An 18,663-nucleotide genomic window follows, 5' to 3' on the forward strand; every position below is an offset into this window, starting at 1 on the left:
TTGTCACCTCACCTCTGGCTGACAGATAGACCTTGTTCCACTGTCAATACTTCATGTAAATTCTGGGAATTTATTATTCTTAATTTCTATATTTTTTTGGTAATTCGTATATTTTTTAATTTATTATGTAAATATTGTATATATTTTTTAATGTGTGATGTGTGCTGTGTGAAATGTGCTGCTGCTGAAGAATTTCCCAGCTTGGGATGAATAAAGTATTTATCTATCTATCTATCTATCTATAGAAAGTTTGAAAAATTGTAATAATGATACTATTAATCGATTTCATGTAAATTAGTGTGTTACACAATGAGAGAGCGAGATGAAGAAACACAGTTATGATTATCAATTTTCAGAAACATGACTTGATCAGAAATCTTTACAGTTTTCCTTCCTTTTTTGGCCTTGAACAACATCTCTCAGTAACGATCTTCCTCTTCCTGTATTGCAGGGTAGTATGGGCAGTATCGCCTGCATTGCCTGGAAAGGTGACACCCTGGTTCTCGGAGATGTGGACGGCAATCTTAATTTCTGGGACCTCAAAGCTCGTTTGTCCAGGTGACAAAAAATTTACCTGACCAGCATGTCAATGGGTTGAAAATCAATCTAACCGTGTGAAAGTTTAACTTCTGTAAATGAATAGACACAAATAACTGGATGTGCAAATAACTGGAGGAAGAAAATAAAATAGGTTGCGAAAATCTGTGATCTCAAAAAATATCGCACCATATACATCAAATTGTGGCTTTGGTATGAAACGTGTGTAGTGTGTAGGAAGTTATGTAAATTTTAATTAATAAATAAATTCCAAAATGCCCATTGCTACTGATGTTTTCAGGGGAATACCGACACATCGTGGCTGGGTGAAGAAGATTCGCTTTGCACCAGGGAAGGGCAACCAAAAGCTGCTGGTTATGTACGCGGATGGAGCAGAGGTCTGGGACACCAAAGAGGTGAGGCTCCACACACTGGCTCTTCCCCAATTTCTGTGTGTTTTTATTTTAGCAAAAGGATGCAACATAATGTGGGGAAAAAAGCAAAGGGGTCGGAATACTTTCCCGAATGCACCGTAAAGCATATATCACCTCACCGCACTGCACGACTCAAATAAAAGGAAAGAAGCTGCAGAGGTCTACAGGTTCATAGTGTTTTACAGTTTTACAGATTGACTGTGGCAGAATTAACGTGTTTTCATGGTGCTGTAATCACTGAAGCACTGCAATATGTTAGTGTTTATCACTAACTTATGTCCTCTCTCAAACTACCAAAGCAATAGCATTAATTGTCCCGTTGTGCTAAAGAATCCTTAGGTTACGTTGTAGAAGCATAGTTGTCTTCAAAACAGTCTGCTGATATATACAAGCTGAAACTTGTCAGGATGGATGATCCTGATTTCTTGAAGCACTGTCGTTTGCCCTCGCTCTCTTTACCTTTGTTTACTGGATGTCATCCAGAAAGTCCTCTCTCTGCACAGTCTTCTTTACACCTCATCTCAGAATCCCACTGGCTAGTTTGCACTCCAATTCATCACTTTGTCTTTTTTTCTTTTGTATCCACACCACAATATTTCTTAGCTTGGCCAGCAACAATGGGTGCTAAAACCTGAGGAACAGATGAATGTGGACACAGAAAGATGCTCTGCTGTAAGAAGCAGTGTGGGTTGTAGGGGTATTGTCCCACTGGAGCACTATTGTCTAGATGGAGGGATGTGCTTTCTTGAGGGGAGCCAAGATAGGACACAGTTTTCAGTACCCAGTCGTAAAAGCCAGACAACAGATGGATCTAGCTGCAGAGGGAAACGAGCAGCAGCTATAGAGCGGGAGAGAGGGGGAGGAGCAGGAGAGGAAGGGCAGGAGAGATTTTCCGAAATGCTTCAGTGCTCTGCTGACAGCTGGGTTGCCATACAACCACATAAAATGCCAGAGAGAGAGGCATTGGAGAACACCTTGTGGAAAGGAAGTTTGTCCACTGAGTCTTCCATTCTGTTTCCTGCTATACGTAACATAAGTTAGTTTACAGTAGCACTGCATGTTGGCGATCCTTTGTTGTTAATCCAACAGGCTTTTATTGAATCCAAAAATCATCCCATAGTGTGTTGTGCTGAATAATGGTTAATTTCTCACTACCTGCCAAGACTCTTTGCAGATGAAAGTTTGAGTTGAACTGCCTGGGCCCCTTCTCTCTCACAGGTCCAAATGGTCAGCAGCACACGTATCGGTCGCAACGTGAACTACCGCATTCTAGACATCGACTGGTGCACATCAGACAAGGTGGTGCTGGCCTCTGACGATGGCTGTATCCGAGTGCTGGAGATGGCCATGAAGTCTGCCAGCTACCGTATGGACGAACAAGACCTGACTGGTGAGCCAGGGATGGAGGGACAACTGTGAAATAAACAACTACATATGGAGCTTAGGAAAGAGAAATTATGTTAAGTTAGAGAAGTTATATTTGCAGCTATCTACAGCTCAAACGCTCTGTCTGTCGGTGAACATGTTCAGATCCAGTGTGGTGTCCTTACCTCCTGGTGCCCCGAGCTGCTCTCACCCTGAAGGCGTTCCTTCTGCTGCAGCCCTGGTCAGGAACCTTCACCATGGACATCACTCAAGTGTAAGTCTCACCTTTTGAGTAAGCTGCCATAAATGGATCCACTCGATCAACCGAACTATCTGGCTGTCACTGGATGTTGCTGGTGCGTGTTGCTCTTTCATCACCGTACGCAGTTACTCGCTCTGTGCCTGTCAGATTGAGCAGCTACAAGATCATCTGTACAAAGGATGAGGACAGGCATCCACCCTTTGCTGCTCATTGGGGATAAACAATGTCAAACATATAGGATATCCTCCTATAGCCCCCTACCTTTTTATTACTATCATACAACGGCAGTGTATGTTGTTAAGATGTTGTTGACACTGACACTTTTCTGACCCAAATGGGCACACTCTCTAAGGAATGTAAAACATTAAAGTGTGAACATATGATTTAGTGCTAGAGCGGCCCTTTGCCAGTCTGCAAGATCAGTATCAGGGATGATTAGTGCATGTTTTTAATTAATTGTCTTGGCGATGTAGAGACTGATCATGTCCAATCCTTAGTTGTGTACACCAGTTGTAAAATAAAAAACGAACATTGGCCCCTCTCCCTAAAGCTAAATCGAGTTGGCAGAGCAACACATTAATGGAGCCCAGTAGTTTAAATTATTGATATCCACACAGCAAAGCTGCTGTGGCTTAAACTTACATACTATACATTGCTCAGCCTGGGGAGTGGGGATGTAGACAGTCGGTCAGCCTTATGTAAAATTGTCTTCCTCTCACCACAAACAGTATGTCAAACATCAACATTTATTTCAATGTAGACCTGATTACAAACTAAAAGTACTTGCGAGCAGGAATTGTCTAAAGGTTTGATGCGGTTTGCGTCTTATTATACATGAAATAGGAACATATTTGTATATCAACAAAGGACTTGTCTTAGTGTCTTTTCTTATACCACCATTGTCAATGTTTAAGTTATTTTTCTATAATTATTTGGCCTTTGTTATCCTTTATTATTAGGTATTTTATGTTTCAATGCAGTATTAGGCCATGCTTCTGCACATAGGTCACACTCAAATGACATTGCATTAAAGCAATAGTTCAAGTGTGTTTCTAGAATACATGAGACATGTTGTATGTTGTCAGTCGACAGAAGAAGTATTGACTGTGTCTTTCTGTGTCTGGTGGTCACTTAGTGGGACAAAAGGTTTTGTAATTGGGATCACATGGTAGGTCCCAATTGGGTTTAAATATGCCCTGTTGTTGAGTTGAATGACTTTACAGAGGTATTGCTCATCTCTCTTCCCCTCGGTGCATCGAGTGCCAATAAACTGCGTATGCTTTAGACATCTGTGTCTCCCAATCCTTCTTCCAGCAGCTCACTAGATTTTCCATCGCAACCATAACATATGCCAACCACACAAGCATTCCAGTTTATTAGCCTTCATTAAAAAAACACCTTTGAAAACAAGTCAACATGGGAGCCAATAAAGTCTGTCCTGGGAGACACAAAGTATTTTGTTTTTTTTCACTCAGCTACAGTACATCTGCGTTTAACTATAGCCTGATGTCAGTATGCCCCATTTAACTGAGCCCTCAGTGTTACATCGCTTTCTTTCATTAACCACACACGGCTGCTTATCATGAGTCAGGCAGCTGTATTAGCAGCGCACAAGGTGCTACCTGACATCAGCATAAATATTAGAATAGAGCTATCTATTACTGCCTGACACCACAAATCGACTTCTCTTAACAAGCTGGTTCTCAGCCTCCCATTTAATATTAGGTCAGGTTTTTATTTTAGGAAGACATGAGAGGAGCCATTTCACCGAGTTTGATCCCTCTGTTTCAGAGACTACAATGAGAAAGACGAGATAAAAGGCCTCATCCAGGAGCAGCTCAACTCCTTGTCGAAGTGAGTGATTACTTTGTCTTGTAAAGTTATTACACACAGTAGCTCAAACTGGAACATTTGATATTGTCATTATGAGAAAATCAGATGTCGGTGCATGTTTGCCAATATCTGTGAGTTTTTGTTGATGTAATTTTGAATTGCTGTCAAAGTCCCATGGTTCTCCATATTTAGACAGCAGGCCCAAAGAGTCTGTGGGTTCACAGATAATATGAATCTCCTGTAACGGCCACAGTGTGCCCACTGTGTTTGAGAAGTGTTCTGATTGTAAGTCTGATCGGCTCCCCAGTGACATGAAGAGTGTGCTGCTGGACCCGGAGTTCAGTCTGTTGCAGCGGTGCCTCCTGGTCTCACGGTGAGTTGCAACTCAGCAGGGACTTACCACAGTCTGCTGTCTGCAAACACTGTACTGTGTTCATTAAAGGTTTCCGGGAACCCAGCGCAATTTTTTTGTCAACATCTAAACAGGGCACCAATGTCAAAGACTTGAAAACTTGACAGTAAAGTGACAGTTACTGAGTCCTAACAAATGTATAGTTTTTGTAAACTGTAAAGTTATGCATAACAAACAAACAAACAGCGGTTATCCATGGCCCTGATCATACCTGATAGTCACACCTGACTTGGATGATCTGAACACAGGTTGTGAATGCACCGAGATCACATTCCAGAGGTGATATGTGCCACATATGGCCAAACTCTTTCAAACCTCAAACATTGTTTACACTCAGTGTTTCTAATACATAGATTTATTTTGGCCGCCACTGTATAAACATTGACCAACTCATATTGATTTTCTATTTGTTTTTTTGTTTTTTACTATTAGCAAATGAGTAAAATGTTATATCACAGTAGAAATGCACATTGATTCACTCAGCCAGTAGATTAACTATTTTTATTACAACGATCTAAAGCTGAACTGGATTTACAGTGAGGCTAGATGATCAAGCACAATATAATTCAACATAGCAAGAATAATGAATGTTTTCTCCACTGAAAACTGTGCTAACTGTGCTTTTGTATCATCATTTAAGTTTTCACAGCTGTAATGTATCAGGGAGAGACGAGCATGCTGATGCAAGATTATGAGCCAATGTGCTGCTGAATAATTTAATTTTAAAACTGTCAGGTTTATCTGCCCCAATGTGCTCTAACTGTACAGCCATGATTTCTTTATGTCCACAAAAAGCACGACGGGATAAAGAATGTGCCAAATCCAGGTTAGCCAGTCAGAGCAGAACAGCAATACACCCCTTCCTCCATTTGCATCCTGTTATCAAAGCCAAGAATTACCTGGAGAGTCCCAGTGACCCTTTTCCTACCGTGACTACTGTGACTGAGCTAATGATTATGTCTCTGCATCTGGCCGTCCAAGTTTTCATGCTGTTGTTAATGTGTAAGGGTAACCTAGCAACAGCTGTGTGCCTGTGCAGTTATGTTAAAAGAAGATGGAGGGAGTTAAGCGACAGAGGGAAAAATAGGGATGGGGAGAAGGGATGGAGAGGAGCATACTGAAAGAGCCGGTCATAGGCTGGAAAATACAGGAACTACAGTAATTTGTGTGTAGATGACTTGGGAAACCAAGTGGCATGTTGATTCAGGCTGCAAAATTTGACTAACTACTCCAGAGAGAGCAGTATCTACTATTAGCCCAGCTGATGTGTTGTTGTGGTAAACCGCAGGCTGTTTGGGGATGAGTCAGACCTTCACTTCTGGACAGTGGCCTCCTACTACCTTCAGTCATTTGCCCAGGCTCGTCAGCTAAGTGTGTCCACTGCAGAGGGTCAGGCCCCAAATGAAGGAGCCCAGCCATCGCCACAGAACCACCTGGACATCTGCCATGACATCCTGTGTGAGAGCTCTTACTTCCAGGTTGGTAATACAAGAAAGGAGGAGGAAGTGTTTGTCTGTTTTGTTGCTTTTAATATCGGTGGTAAACACAAAGACAATAGAGACAAATACATGATCGCAGCAGTCAACATTTTTAAAAAAATTAAAAAATTCCAACCACCAACCTGTCCCTTGTTATCCACTGTGTCGACAATCTGGACCTGCTCACACAGTACATGTCATCGTTATGACATTGTGCATCCTCCTCTGTTGTCTCACTAAGCTACCTTCATTAAGCGAAGCAGCTCACACTTTTAAGCCTTACAGGTCAAACCCATCTTTCACTTCCTCCCTCACTATATTTAATCCCCCTGACATTTTCCGTCAGTGACTTCAGCCCACACCAGGATATACTCAATTAAATAAGAATCCCTAGATTGTTTGTGCTGTGCTGTTTCCTCGGATCAATGCGTCTCGCTGATGACACAGCTGTACCAGCACCCAAGGACCTTGTCAACAATTCCTTCAATCCTCTTCTTTTTTTTCTTCTTCCAACTTTAATTATCAAACTCTCTTACTCTGAAGAGTGTTCGAAAAGTTTCTTCAGAAGATGCCTATTGATTGGTCCTCCTCTGCTGTGTCTGCCCGCATCACTCTGCTGGACGACATTGAACAAACACACCCACCTTAATGTTTCCCACCATGTTTTTGAATCCAGGCTACAGAATACTTTGTAGTAGTTTGGAAAAATAAATAAATAAAACATGGACAGTAATTAAAAAGATGGCACACTGTGCAAGTGAAAAAATGGAAACCCCATGGTTTATGGTAGGTTTAGGGTTTTGACCACAAGGCTATAGCAGTGTACTGTAGCATGTTTGTTTTTCGGTGAAACACAATTAGCCAGTTAAGAAAAAAAAGTACCAAGTCGTTTTTAGCTCTTGTTTACATTTGAAACTGCCAAATGTAAGTGGATTGTCTAATTTTAGTCAGTTGTGGTCAGGTTTAAATAGTTTCTAATAAGCTCATCTGTGTTTTGTTTTTCTTCTTTGATTGCTTTTCAGGATTTTTTAATTATGCACCATTCTGTTTTTGTGTAAATTCTTCTCCCTGTTAATGAGGGACCACACAGTGATCGCAAAGTTGGGAGTTTCAGAGAGTTACTCTAACTCAAACAGTACGCAACTGCATTTGTCTCCTGTTGTCATAAAACAGCTTCAGTGGCAGGAGCATGACTGTAATTACTAATATCCAAGATTCCAATACAGAGCATGCGTCTCTGAACTTACTAAACTAATTTGGTATCTCTCCAAGGATTTATGCCCACGGCTGTTACACACAGAAAAATTCATCATTATAAAAAGTACAAAAATAAGGAAAGCTTCTGTGGTTGATATATATACATAAGTGTTCACACATGCAATCACACATATAGTGAATGCAACTAATTCTCCACTGTGCTGTTATCTTTGCCCTCATTATATCAGTTTCCCTCTCTAGTCTCCTTATAAAACTGATAAGCTCTTATATTTTAAAGGATCTATTTCTGATGTAATGTTTTATGTTCACTGAAAAAAGTGCCTGATCTCTAATCAGGGACTTTGTAGTGAAATAATGGGTACAATCTGACACTAATGAAAGACAGTATGGGAGGCTCTGGCACCAGAGACACTGTGAAAACTCCTGAATATTCTTAGTCTTTATTATTATATTCTCCATCTGTGGGTATTTCTCTAATTGTACTCCATTCGTTTTTTTTTGCTCATCATTACTCATATGGGCTATGCAATGTCCTGTATAATCTATGTAGAATCTGTGTGTAAACACTGTGTACAAACTATGTTCATCGCACTCTCTCCCCCTCAACAACACATACTGACTATGCTCTAAGCAGAACAGTGTGAAAACAAACAAAGTAAGCTAACACCACCTTTAAATCTGCTCAACAGAAGTTCCAGTTGGATCGGGTTCACCTGCAGGAGGTGAAGCGCACCAGTTATGATCACACCAAGAAATGTGCTGACCAGCTCCTCCTGCTGGGTCAGGTATGTACTACACTGTGCCTCCACATTCCCTTAAGCTTCATTTCAGACTTATAGGTCCATATCAGTAGATACTTTACTAATCCACAGTGATTTAAACACTCCCCGATGTTTCCAAAAGCCAGATGAGTACCTTATGTCCCCATGTGTGGTCTCAGTCTACGCCCTTATGATGTTTGAGTCAGTTATTCAACACGTACATTAATACGTAATGTTCCTTAACACAGCGTGAGAGGTGGGAACATTACTGGTCATAAACACGTGGCTTGCACTTGTCATCTTTGAGGCCTGGGCAAGATTCTAAATGGATCATATTATATGACAACTGACACCCTTTGGAGGGCTCATCATCTCTATACAAATGGGATTTGCTTACCAGCATGTTGGCCCGTACACACGTTTATAGCACTGGCGCTGCACATCATCGTCATCATCACATAAATCATTATGTGGAGGGCAAATGTTGCTTCCGATTCTCCTTGGTATAAAAATCACGGCCACACTCTTTTCAGAGTTGAATTTAGTGTTGTACTGTTAGCCAGTGCTGTCCACATACACGTTTGTAACGATGCTACAGATGCATCGTGCAATGCAGCAAAGACGGTTGATATGAGTTAATTTTCTGGCTGAAAACACAGTGGTCATCATACTGTAACATATCATTCCCCCACACATGAACGGATGTTTTCTTAGTTTTTCTTTTTAGCTGTCACATTTTTTATCATTTAAAAAAAATATTAATAATGTGACAATTTTCTCCAACTTTTCTAACTTTCAACTTTCAGGCTATGTATCACACATACACATCACACTCCTCAGCTGTGCACATTTGTAAATAGGTCCTATCAGTGCTGTGGAGCCTAATGTCGAGAGATGGACAGTAAGTGCTGCCTCCGTCCTCCCTGGTGTCTGTGTGGACTGGATTCCCCTCTCTCCCCTCTCAGTGTCACCACTCTCCCTGTAATCACAGTCTGCAATCAGGAGCCTCTGTGTTGGTGGTGCAATCCTCCATTAGGCTGACAGGCAGAGTCCGGCCTGTGCTGACCCTACCGTGAGCTCAAGCCTTCATCCCCACCAGATGAAAAGAAGGATAATAAACATAATTTGTCCTCGCAATTTTGTCCTGTTTAGCTGACACAGCGGTTACCTGCCTGCGCTGCTAATGCCTTGTCTCCTCAGTCATTACCTTTCTAAACCATTTGTTGTTGCTCTCAGACGGACAGGGCGGTGCAGTTACTGCTGGAGACGAGCGCAGACAACCAAAACTACTACTGCGATTCGCTCAAGGCCTGCCTAGTGACCACCATCACCTCCTCGGGCCCCTCACAGTCCACAATCAAACTAGTGGCCACCAACATGATCGCCAACGGCAAGCTAGCAGGTATTATTACTATACATCTGTTCACGGTTGGCATTCTGTGCTCTTATTTTCGGACAAGTAGCAAAATGAATGCTACTTAGGCATCTGCCGCGTTAAAAATGTGTCAGCAATTTTTTCACCTGGAAATTACCAACCTGCAATTTATAGTGTATAGAGAAATTCTCACAACTTGGGAAGAGTGAGCCACCACAAATTGTGATAGGGCATCATTTCTCCACGTCTCATCTTCTCCCCTTCTGCTGTCTGTCAGAGGGAGTACAGCTGCTGTGTTTGATTGACAAGGCAGCCGACGCTTGCCGCTACTTGCAGACCTACGGGGAGTGGAACCGAGCCGCCTGGCTGGCTAAGGTAACTCGGCATGACGGCTTCCATCAGCAGGAAACCTCACTTACTGTGTAATGTCCGGACAGTTAGTGGGTGTGTGAGCGGGGACGTGGTGGGTGCTAATGGTGCACATACATTGTATGTGTATGTTAGGGTTTTTCTATTTTCTATTAGTAAATGTAAGAAGATTTTAAAAATGGAATTTCACAGATTAATTGAATTTATGCATTAAAAATACATCTGGGAACCACAGCCAATTTACGGACATGCAAAGCTGTCCAGACATTTCAATGTACTTACACATAAAAAAGTTGCTACTGAGAAGCATCAGTGAAGCAGCTGGAGTTTTGAGTGCCCTGCTTGTTGCGTTTGTTTCCAGGTGCGTCTCAGTGCAGCAGAGGGCTCAGACGTGCTGAAGCGCTGGGCAGAGCATCTCTGCTCCCCGCAGGTCAACCAGAAGTCCAAAGCCATCCTGGTGCTACTTTCACTGGGCTGCTTCTACAAAGTGGGAGAGATGCTCCACAGGTAAGAACTAGGACTGATGCTGTAATGCGTCTATTGCATTCAGAGTTTTGCATTGACTGTGACTAAGGTCTTGGAAATGAGAAACACATACCTTGTCCTTTACTGTCTTGTTTTAATTCTCCTCGGAGACAGACACGCATTGACAATTTATTATCTTATTTTGAGATGATCTCCTATTTTTCTTTCAAAATCCATTTTCATGGAATGAATTTAGTCCGTAACTTTATCTGCTTCACCTTCCTCTTCCTTCGTCTTTCACGCACAATCATGAACACTTCAGTTTGTCCCTCCTCTTTTCTTCCTGAGTACACTGAAGGACACCTAACAGTGTACGCTAGAGTCTCACCCTTTATCTTTTACCTCGGCATTGATCTGCTGTTGGTGTGCCTGCCGCCCTCCTTGACGGCTTGTTTCTGAGTTGCCTCTAGCAGCAAAAATAAAAAAAGCTCTCAAAGAGAATTAAGGAGGCATCACGATCGTTGCCGTGTGCCTTAGGATCATAGACATCATGGCAGAGATGATGCTGGTTTCTGACAATAGTTCTCACCTCCTCCTCCTGCCTGTCTTTCTCTTCCATCTCCTGGGCAGTATGAGGCATTTTGATCGCGCTGCCCTCTTTATCGAAGCCTGTCTGAAGTACGGGGTCATGGAGGCCAATGACTCTTCCAATATCCTTTTTAAAAACGTACGACTGTACTCTGATAGCAATTTATGACCAGCATTGGCTCTGCTGTTTCCACTGTCTCTGCTACAGATGTGAATTCAATAGGAGAGAGCTTTTATCACAATGAAGGTCAATTCAGATGCTCCACGGAGTACATTGAGACACTTTTCACATGTTCGCCATCACCTGATATAAAATTCTTCTCAATGAGCTTAGTTATGCCACAGACTCATACAAGCCTTTAACAACCTACACACACGACGTGTCACACCTGACCACTGATATAAAACTATATGAAACTAGTAGGCACAGTATCTGTCGCTCAGTCTGTGTTGTCTGGTCCGAGGCTGTGTCTGTTTACTGTCTCAGTCGAAAATATATTTACCCTATACTTTAAAGAAAAGTGTGAAACAGAAGCTAAATACACTTAATACACTTTGTATGATATTACTGCAAAATACTGTTTTTAGTATTTAGCCTACCCTCACTAATTTAACTCTTTTGATCTGAGATCGGTCTTCTTAACCACCATGGTTTGTATGTCCCATTAAATGTTAAAAGTTCTCCTTGACCTGCATTTTTGCACATAAACTTATCGAGGCTGCGTTCTTGGAGTATGCGCGGCTGCTACGCTCGCTGGGCCTGCGGGAGGGTGCTGCCTTGTGGGCATCGCGGGCCGGCAGTGCCGGGGAGCAGCTGATGGAGGAGCTGTTCCAGGGAGAAGGAGGCGTTCCAGATGCCCTTCTGGCCGAAGAAGATGTTGAGCTGGGCAAGGAGAGTGCTGAGTGACCTCAAGTACGGGTGGTTTCAGTCTAACAGAACGTTTGTGAATTAACTTTGTGTCAGCATCCAGGGGAGTCATGGTCATCATCTCCAGAACAAGAGAAGAAGATATAAGTTTCCTCCATGTGAAGTTGTCAGTCGGTCTGTGTCTGTGACTGTACTGAGTTTCTTAATGTTTGTTATGAACAGTGTGTGTAGGTGTGCATATGTGTATGCATGCAACAGCCCCAAAAGATACTTGAGTCCTGATTTCCCCCCCAACAAGTGAAATAATACACATTGTTGTTATTCACCTTGATTGTGGTGCGTAATTTAGTTGGTTCATGAATTCAACTAGTTATTTTTTTTAATGGTTGCTTGTTAAACGTTATTTTGTGTGCCTGTAATAATAATATCAAAGTACTGTTGCACCTCTGCGCTGAGATTAAATGTGGCAGATTAAAATTAAATCAAATTAATCCGTTTACTATTTCATTTTGAAAATGCCCTGCCATTATATATATATAAATATAGGGCCCCATAACTGCTCCATGCCTATTCTATGACTGAATTCCAAAATTATATTTTTTGTACCTTTCATTTAACCAAAAACACCACATAATTGAATTATAGTTAAATGAGGCATGGTGTTGACACACAGCAGTCTGGATGTTTTCTCTACAGCAGGTGGTGCTGTATAAATGTCCAAAGCCTGCCACCGCACACCCCTCTGCAGATTGTAAAATGAGTTAGCCGGGCCACCATGCACTCATTACACATTTATTAGTATATTATCTTCCCGCACACAGAGGGGAGAAGAATCGGACCGCCTCCACCTGAGTGACTCCATTTAATTAGCTTGTGTTGAGTTCAGCTCAGTTAAATAGATGCTGGTTGTCCATTAATCCAAATGGGAGTTTTAGTGTGTGCTACATGAAGAGCTGTCAAATTGTGTTGTAACTCATTTGACCTCTGATGGATCATTTATACACGAAACAATAACGTACGCTGCTCCCACCGTTGCACTTCACAATCACTAAACCTGACGCACAGTTTAAGAGTTAGTTTGGACTTGCCCCCACGACTCCTCTGCTCTCGCTTTTTCCTCATTTTTATATCTACTGACCTTTAAAATCATCTGTATGATTTCGTTTTTCAATTGCCCTTTAACGTGTTAAGTCGTCCTCAAATGAGACACTTACTCCATCCACGGGACTTTTAGTGTGTTATTGTGTTTCATAAACACGTCAGTGTTGTGTCTCTTCTGTTTTACCCCAGGCAATGTCACTATGGCAACCCCGGCATATAGTTGGGGGACTACATGTTATTACTGTAGATCCATTCCACATAGCCCCTCGAACATACTGTTGGATCGCAAAGAGAGCCAACCAGCAGAGCCTCGTCTGAAGTTAACCTGCTGCTGTGTATCCTCCTCCAACCATGTGATGCAGTATTGTGAAAGCGACATGTACTGTTGTTATTATTATTATTATTATCATTATTGACACTTGCTGCTTTTCTTTGTACTCAGAAGAACTTTACAAAGTAATGCTGTCAGGTGAGAAGACATTCCTTAAACTCTGGTGTTTTGTAAGAAGACAACAGATCCTTGTGATGGTGTCGAAGATTAGCCTTTTCTCATTGTTCTCTGTCCATTGTTTACACAGTGATCCTACTGTGATGCTTTAATCTATATAAATATTACGAGAGAAGAAAAAGATATATGTATATATGGATGGCAATAAAACCAATATAATTAAGTGGATGTTCTCAGTGTGCTGTCTGAAGATGCTGACACAAGGGGGCGCTCGGAGCCCTGAGTAGCAGGCGAGTTGGCAGCGGCTCTTGGCTGTTTAATGGCAATCACAGAGGAAAAGACCTGTTATATCAAGAGTCCTTTGCAATTATCCTCTTTTAATTTCAATGCAGGTAGATTGAATTTGAATGTTCATTCATTTATCAAACTGTCCTAAAAGTGAATTAGTTCCTGCATGAGCTGCTTCCGCAATTAATTACTTCTTTTCTGCTCAGAGGGAGGGCCAGCAGCTGGCTGCAGCTCGCTGCCCAGGTCCAACCATTTTCACCCTTTTCTTCGCCTGAGATTTATTCATCGACCTGTATTCTGTTCCTCCGCTCTCTCTGGCGAAAAGCGGAGAGCACAGAGAGAAGAAAAACCGTCTGAAACAGAAGGCCTCGGTTGTGTTCCTTTAATGGCTTAATGAATAACTGCCGGAGAGCCGTTACAGCCGGGTCATCAGTATGCAGGGCGTCACTGCAAGATTTCTCTTCTGTCCTAGTGCATATACAGGCTGCCACCCAGCTCGCCAAATGGCTCTGATAACAACACCCATCCAGACACCCTCACTACTCACTTCCCTTTTCCACCTTATATGTGCTTTATCCCTCCCTTTTCTATTCCTTCTTGCCTTTCTTCCACTTAAAGAAAACAGGCCGACACCGTGCCAACCTGTGTTCTTGCTGCACCCCAACCTCCACTAATTTCCTGGAAGTTTCGTTTCCATCTGCTACTTGGCTTTCGCCTCGCGGTAGCCCTTCCTGAAATAAGACTCAATAGCAGAGTCAGAAACACAAGATTAAGTGTGTTTGGATCCAGACCAATGAGGGGCGCTTGTGTTCACTAAACAGATGGAAATCACTGGCCTTCACCGCTTCACGCTACATATGGCGGGAGTTAACAGCCGGCCCCCCGGATTAATCATAGTCTGTAGTTTCTGTCACGCATTCTCAATCAAAACTATAAGCAGCCATCAAACCCGGCCGCTGTGTGTTGCAAGCAGAGGCAGAGCCGCCACTGCACAGTGTGTGGTAAAGACAGTCAAGCACAGCAGGTCGTCCAGTTCCCATGAGCACGTTCTGCGGTGCTGCTGACAGACGGCCTTATCCAGGATGGGCAGGTCCAAGCCTGCTCGCACAACTCAACTGAAAACCCACTGTTTTCTGTTTCCCAGTTTGTTTTCCCCCTCCTTGCAGAAGGTTACCGTGTAGTTCGTCCCCCGTTTTCTCTGTAATCATCCCGTCTCCCATTGTTTTCTCAACACCTGCACAAGAAAAGGTTGAGCATTCTTCAGGCGGCTCACACCCCAGGTAGTGGAATTATTTTGGGCAAAGTGGATGCTGCACTTATGAGGATAATTATTGTGGAGGTATGCTGATTGCTGTTTCACTCTTGCCCTTTTGACCTGTGTCGATCTTAAATTAACATGCTCTTCTTTGTCTTGACCTGCATCCAGTCCGATGCTTCTCGTCCTTAAAGCAGTCTTTTTTCTCTACATCAGTGCAATTGCGGTTCACATTTCTCCTCACCTTCTTCCCTGTTATCAACAGTTCCTTACTCCCAGGGCCCTCCACGGGAACCTGATCTACACGTGTAAAGGTCATATCCGTTTCTCTCACACAATCACCCCTACATCACCTCCCGTCGCCCACATGTCGGGGTATCGCCTGGCGTGGAAGGAACCCACAGGCCCGATACCATCTGATATCTGCTGCCAGTAACTCCTCCGGTTGGTCAGAAGCGAGTTCCCTCCCTCCTTTCAGCCCCTGCTATTGGTCGAACACGCTATTCGCCCTCACGTCTTCAGAGTCTGGTTGGCTGCCGAGCAGGGCCCCCCGGCTCCAGGTGATGTTTGTGTTAAAGGTATTCGGACCCCCACCTTTATCAGATTCGATTTAGAAGAATGCCACAGTGTTCAGCAGACCGTGGCCTCACCTCACCACAACATCACACTCCATTTAAGAATGACATGAGCGAGAGGGAGTAAAGCGGGGAACCAGGGGCGAATCTGGTGCAGCATAGGGGAACAACAGGATCTCTCCAACATTACCACGTGATGACAAACTCTTATCGTGTCCCGGTAATGACTTGTGGACAGGATCATCTTTTTAAAAAGCTCCTGCTATCTCTCAAACAGCTCTTTTGTAGCTTCCACATGTTCACGTTTCGGGCAAGGTTATTTACAAAAGCAAAGAGGAATCAGGGGGCGCATTGTGTCAGGAGCTTGGAGCTGCCTCTGTCACACCTTTTTTTATGTTTTTATTCGGTTCTACACTGCTAATCCCCAGAGAATGTGCATGAGAGAGAGACAAATGATTTGCGAACAAGGTTTTGACTCGCACAGACAGTGGGGGGCACCGGGGGGAGAAATTTCCAAACTGGGAGTAGGAGGTTTATCTCATGTTATTATTAATAGGAAATCCTCACTGCTATGTCAACAAGCCACAAAGAAGTGGTTGAAAGATCTCTTCCCAAACTGTTGTTGACAGAGCTTAAACCACATCCAGATCCTCTTGTGTGTGTGCGTGTGTTTTTATGTGTAAACAACAAATAGATACAGCGGAGAGATCCCATTCACGGCTGTGAAGAGAATTAATAGCAATTACACAATAACATGGCATGAAATGAAGACAGGAGACGCCCAGTGTACAAATACCTCATGGAATATAAGACATAGTAGGGATGAGAAAAATACATGCCAGAGCTGTTCAATGCAGACACAAGAGAGAGACCCATAGGAACCCAGAAATCTCAACTATGACTCCCAAATGTGTGGGGTTTTTTGTGTTTCAATGAGTGGCCATGAGGTAATAGAGATGCCATAGATGCCCCTGCTACAGTGAGGCCCTCCCTGGGCTAATTGCCACTGTCCTTTGGGAGATTAGAACAGGGGAAGGCAAGGATGATTATGAAGGAAATGGCCTCTTATAAGCCGCTGTACACTCGGCCGGCCGGGCCCAGGGCTGCAGAGACGGTGTTCCCTTTCATCGGAGGACAGTGGGAGCCAGGAGAGGATGTAAAGGATACCTGTTCTGCAGCTGACCCATTTCCTGTATTGTTGGTTGTGTACATGTCCGTGTGTGTGTGTGTGTGTGTGCGTGCGTACGTGCGTGCGTGCGTGCGTGCGTGCGTTTGTGTTTATCTGGAGCTGTATATGCGCCTGTGTATCCATTAATATGTGCTCGGTGCATAAATGTACAGAGTGATCCCAGTTCAACTGCCCCGGCCTCTTTCCTGTGAGAGCACAGAGACTGTCCCGCTGTGTGGGTCTCTTGCGTTGCTGCGTGTTTTCATTTCTAGTCAAGCAGAGTGTGTGTGCTTCCTCTCCGTGTAGTCCCGACCGGACACACTGAGCCTGTGTGTGAGAGTGGGTCTGTGTGTGTGTGTGTGTGTGTCTCTGTGGGGGGGGGGGGGGGGGGGGGGGGGGGGGACACTGGAGGATCAGGAGCGGTGGGCTGTTATGCTGTGGCCCGTGCAAGCCTACACTCCTGGGGATAAGCACGTGCTACGCTGCCAAAAGCGAACCAGGCCCAGGCTCAGTTTTTCTCCAGTGGTTTTAAAAGGAAAACATCCGCTGCACTGTTAAGTTGAGACAGTAATTCATCATAGAATAGTCATATTTACAGTATGGGGCGCAAAGCTTTGTTTTATGGCTCCTGACTGTGTTCATTTGAGACAAGCACTGGATCCCGCTACAAATTCTAACCTTGTCTTGAGTATATAGTGGGCTACATTCAGAAATGACAGAAGGAGTTCCAAAATGCAAGATACCATGGAAACAGAGGGATGTATATCATGTATATCAGTAAATCATTAGAAAATCACATCTTCTAATAATTTACTATTTTTTGAAGTGCACAACATATGTCTTTAAGTCACATCATTACAGTGGCATTCACTGTACTTTGTATGTAGTATAGTATATGTAGTGTAGAGTTCATAGCTTTACTGTGATTCCACCGGGGGGCAGCAGAGGTCTGGGAATTCCGAAAAAGTGTCTGGCGGTGAAGCATCCTGCTGCAGCCTCTCTGCAACTCCTCATGTAGAAGTTTGCAGCATTATGATTCCCCAGAGCAGTTTCCTGTCATGTATATTGAATGAATTTGAACAGGTAGTATTGCAGACACAACAAATTAAGATAACAGTATTCAATATATAAGACAATTCAAACATATTCTTATATATTTACCTATTTCTTGATATTTAACAGCATCATCTATATCATTCAAAATCTTGTCTTGCATGCGTTTCGGTAAACTGTTGTTTGATCCATCTTACTTGTGCAGTCAGTCAAGTCAGCTGACTTGACTGACTGATATGACTCTATTTTCCTAGGCCTGTAACTAGGCCGCAGAATCTTTGTCAGAATCCTATTGAAGAGAGTCACATTCCGCTGTGTCTGGTGCGTGCTTCTCGTTTGCTGAGGTGTGTGTCAGTGGGTCATGCAGAGAGAGAGAGACATCCAGAATTTGCAGGTCCATTTCATAACAGCTCACTGTGTTTGTGCACGATGGCGCCATGTTCCCTCTATCACCGAGACAATCTGACACCAGCAGCACTACTGCATGCGGCCTAATCTGGGAATCGGCGCAACACCTATTCCTTATAGCAACTGCTCACACTGTGTGTGTGTGTGTGTGTGTGTGTGTGTGTGTGTGTTTAGGGGAACCTCCTCTTGGGTTAGCCAAGTTAACACTTGTGATAAGTATTTGAAGGTCACTGCTCACTGAGACACCCCTGCTTGATCTGATCTCTCTGCGGGATTTGAGTCATATTTGATGCAACAAAGCTGGGGGGGGGGGGTTACTGGCACTTGAAAAGCACAATCAAACAACTCATAAAAACACCAGACAGGGAGAAGAAAGAGAGAGGAGAAAGAAGGACTGAAAGG

At 43.3% G+C, this 18,663-nt stretch overlaps 1 protein-coding gene across 1 annotated transcript in view; it reads left to right on the top strand.

Annotated features, from left to right (window-relative positions):
• Positions 1-13,737, top strand: part of wdr11 (WD repeat domain 11) — a 45,226-nt gene extending 31,489 nt beyond the window's left edge. The window contains exons 17-29 of the mRNA XM_035606214.2: positions 452-558; positions 839-953; positions 2,190-2,361; positions 2,502-2,610; positions 4,390-4,452; positions 4,739-4,804; positions 6,132-6,321; positions 8,229-8,324; positions 9,537-9,702; positions 9,953-10,050; positions 10,406-10,551; positions 11,140-11,219; positions 11,802-13,737. Coding sequence (XP_035462107.1) covers positions 452-558; positions 839-953; positions 2,190-2,361; positions 2,502-2,610; positions 4,390-4,452; positions 4,739-4,804; positions 6,132-6,321; positions 8,229-8,324; positions 9,537-9,702; positions 9,953-10,050; positions 10,406-10,551; positions 11,140-11,219; positions 11,802-12,004 — 1,611 coding nt within the window. The 3' untranslated portion in view covers positions 12,005-13,737. The remainder of the gene's footprint in view (positions 1-451; positions 559-838; positions 954-2,189; positions 2,362-2,501; positions 2,611-4,389; positions 4,453-4,738; positions 4,805-6,131; positions 6,322-8,228; positions 8,325-9,536; positions 9,703-9,952; positions 10,051-10,405; positions 10,552-11,139; positions 11,220-11,801) is intronic.
• The last annotated feature ends 4,926 nt before the right edge of the window (positions 13,738-18,663 follow it).

The sequence above is a fragment of the Scophthalmus maximus genome, chromosome 10, assembly GCF_022379125.1.
Source record: "Scophthalmus maximus strain ysfricsl-2021 chromosome 10, ASM2237912v1, whole genome shotgun sequence".
NCBI classification, from domain to species: domain Eukaryota; kingdom Metazoa; phylum Chordata; class Actinopteri; order Pleuronectiformes; family Scophthalmidae; genus Scophthalmus; species Scophthalmus maximus.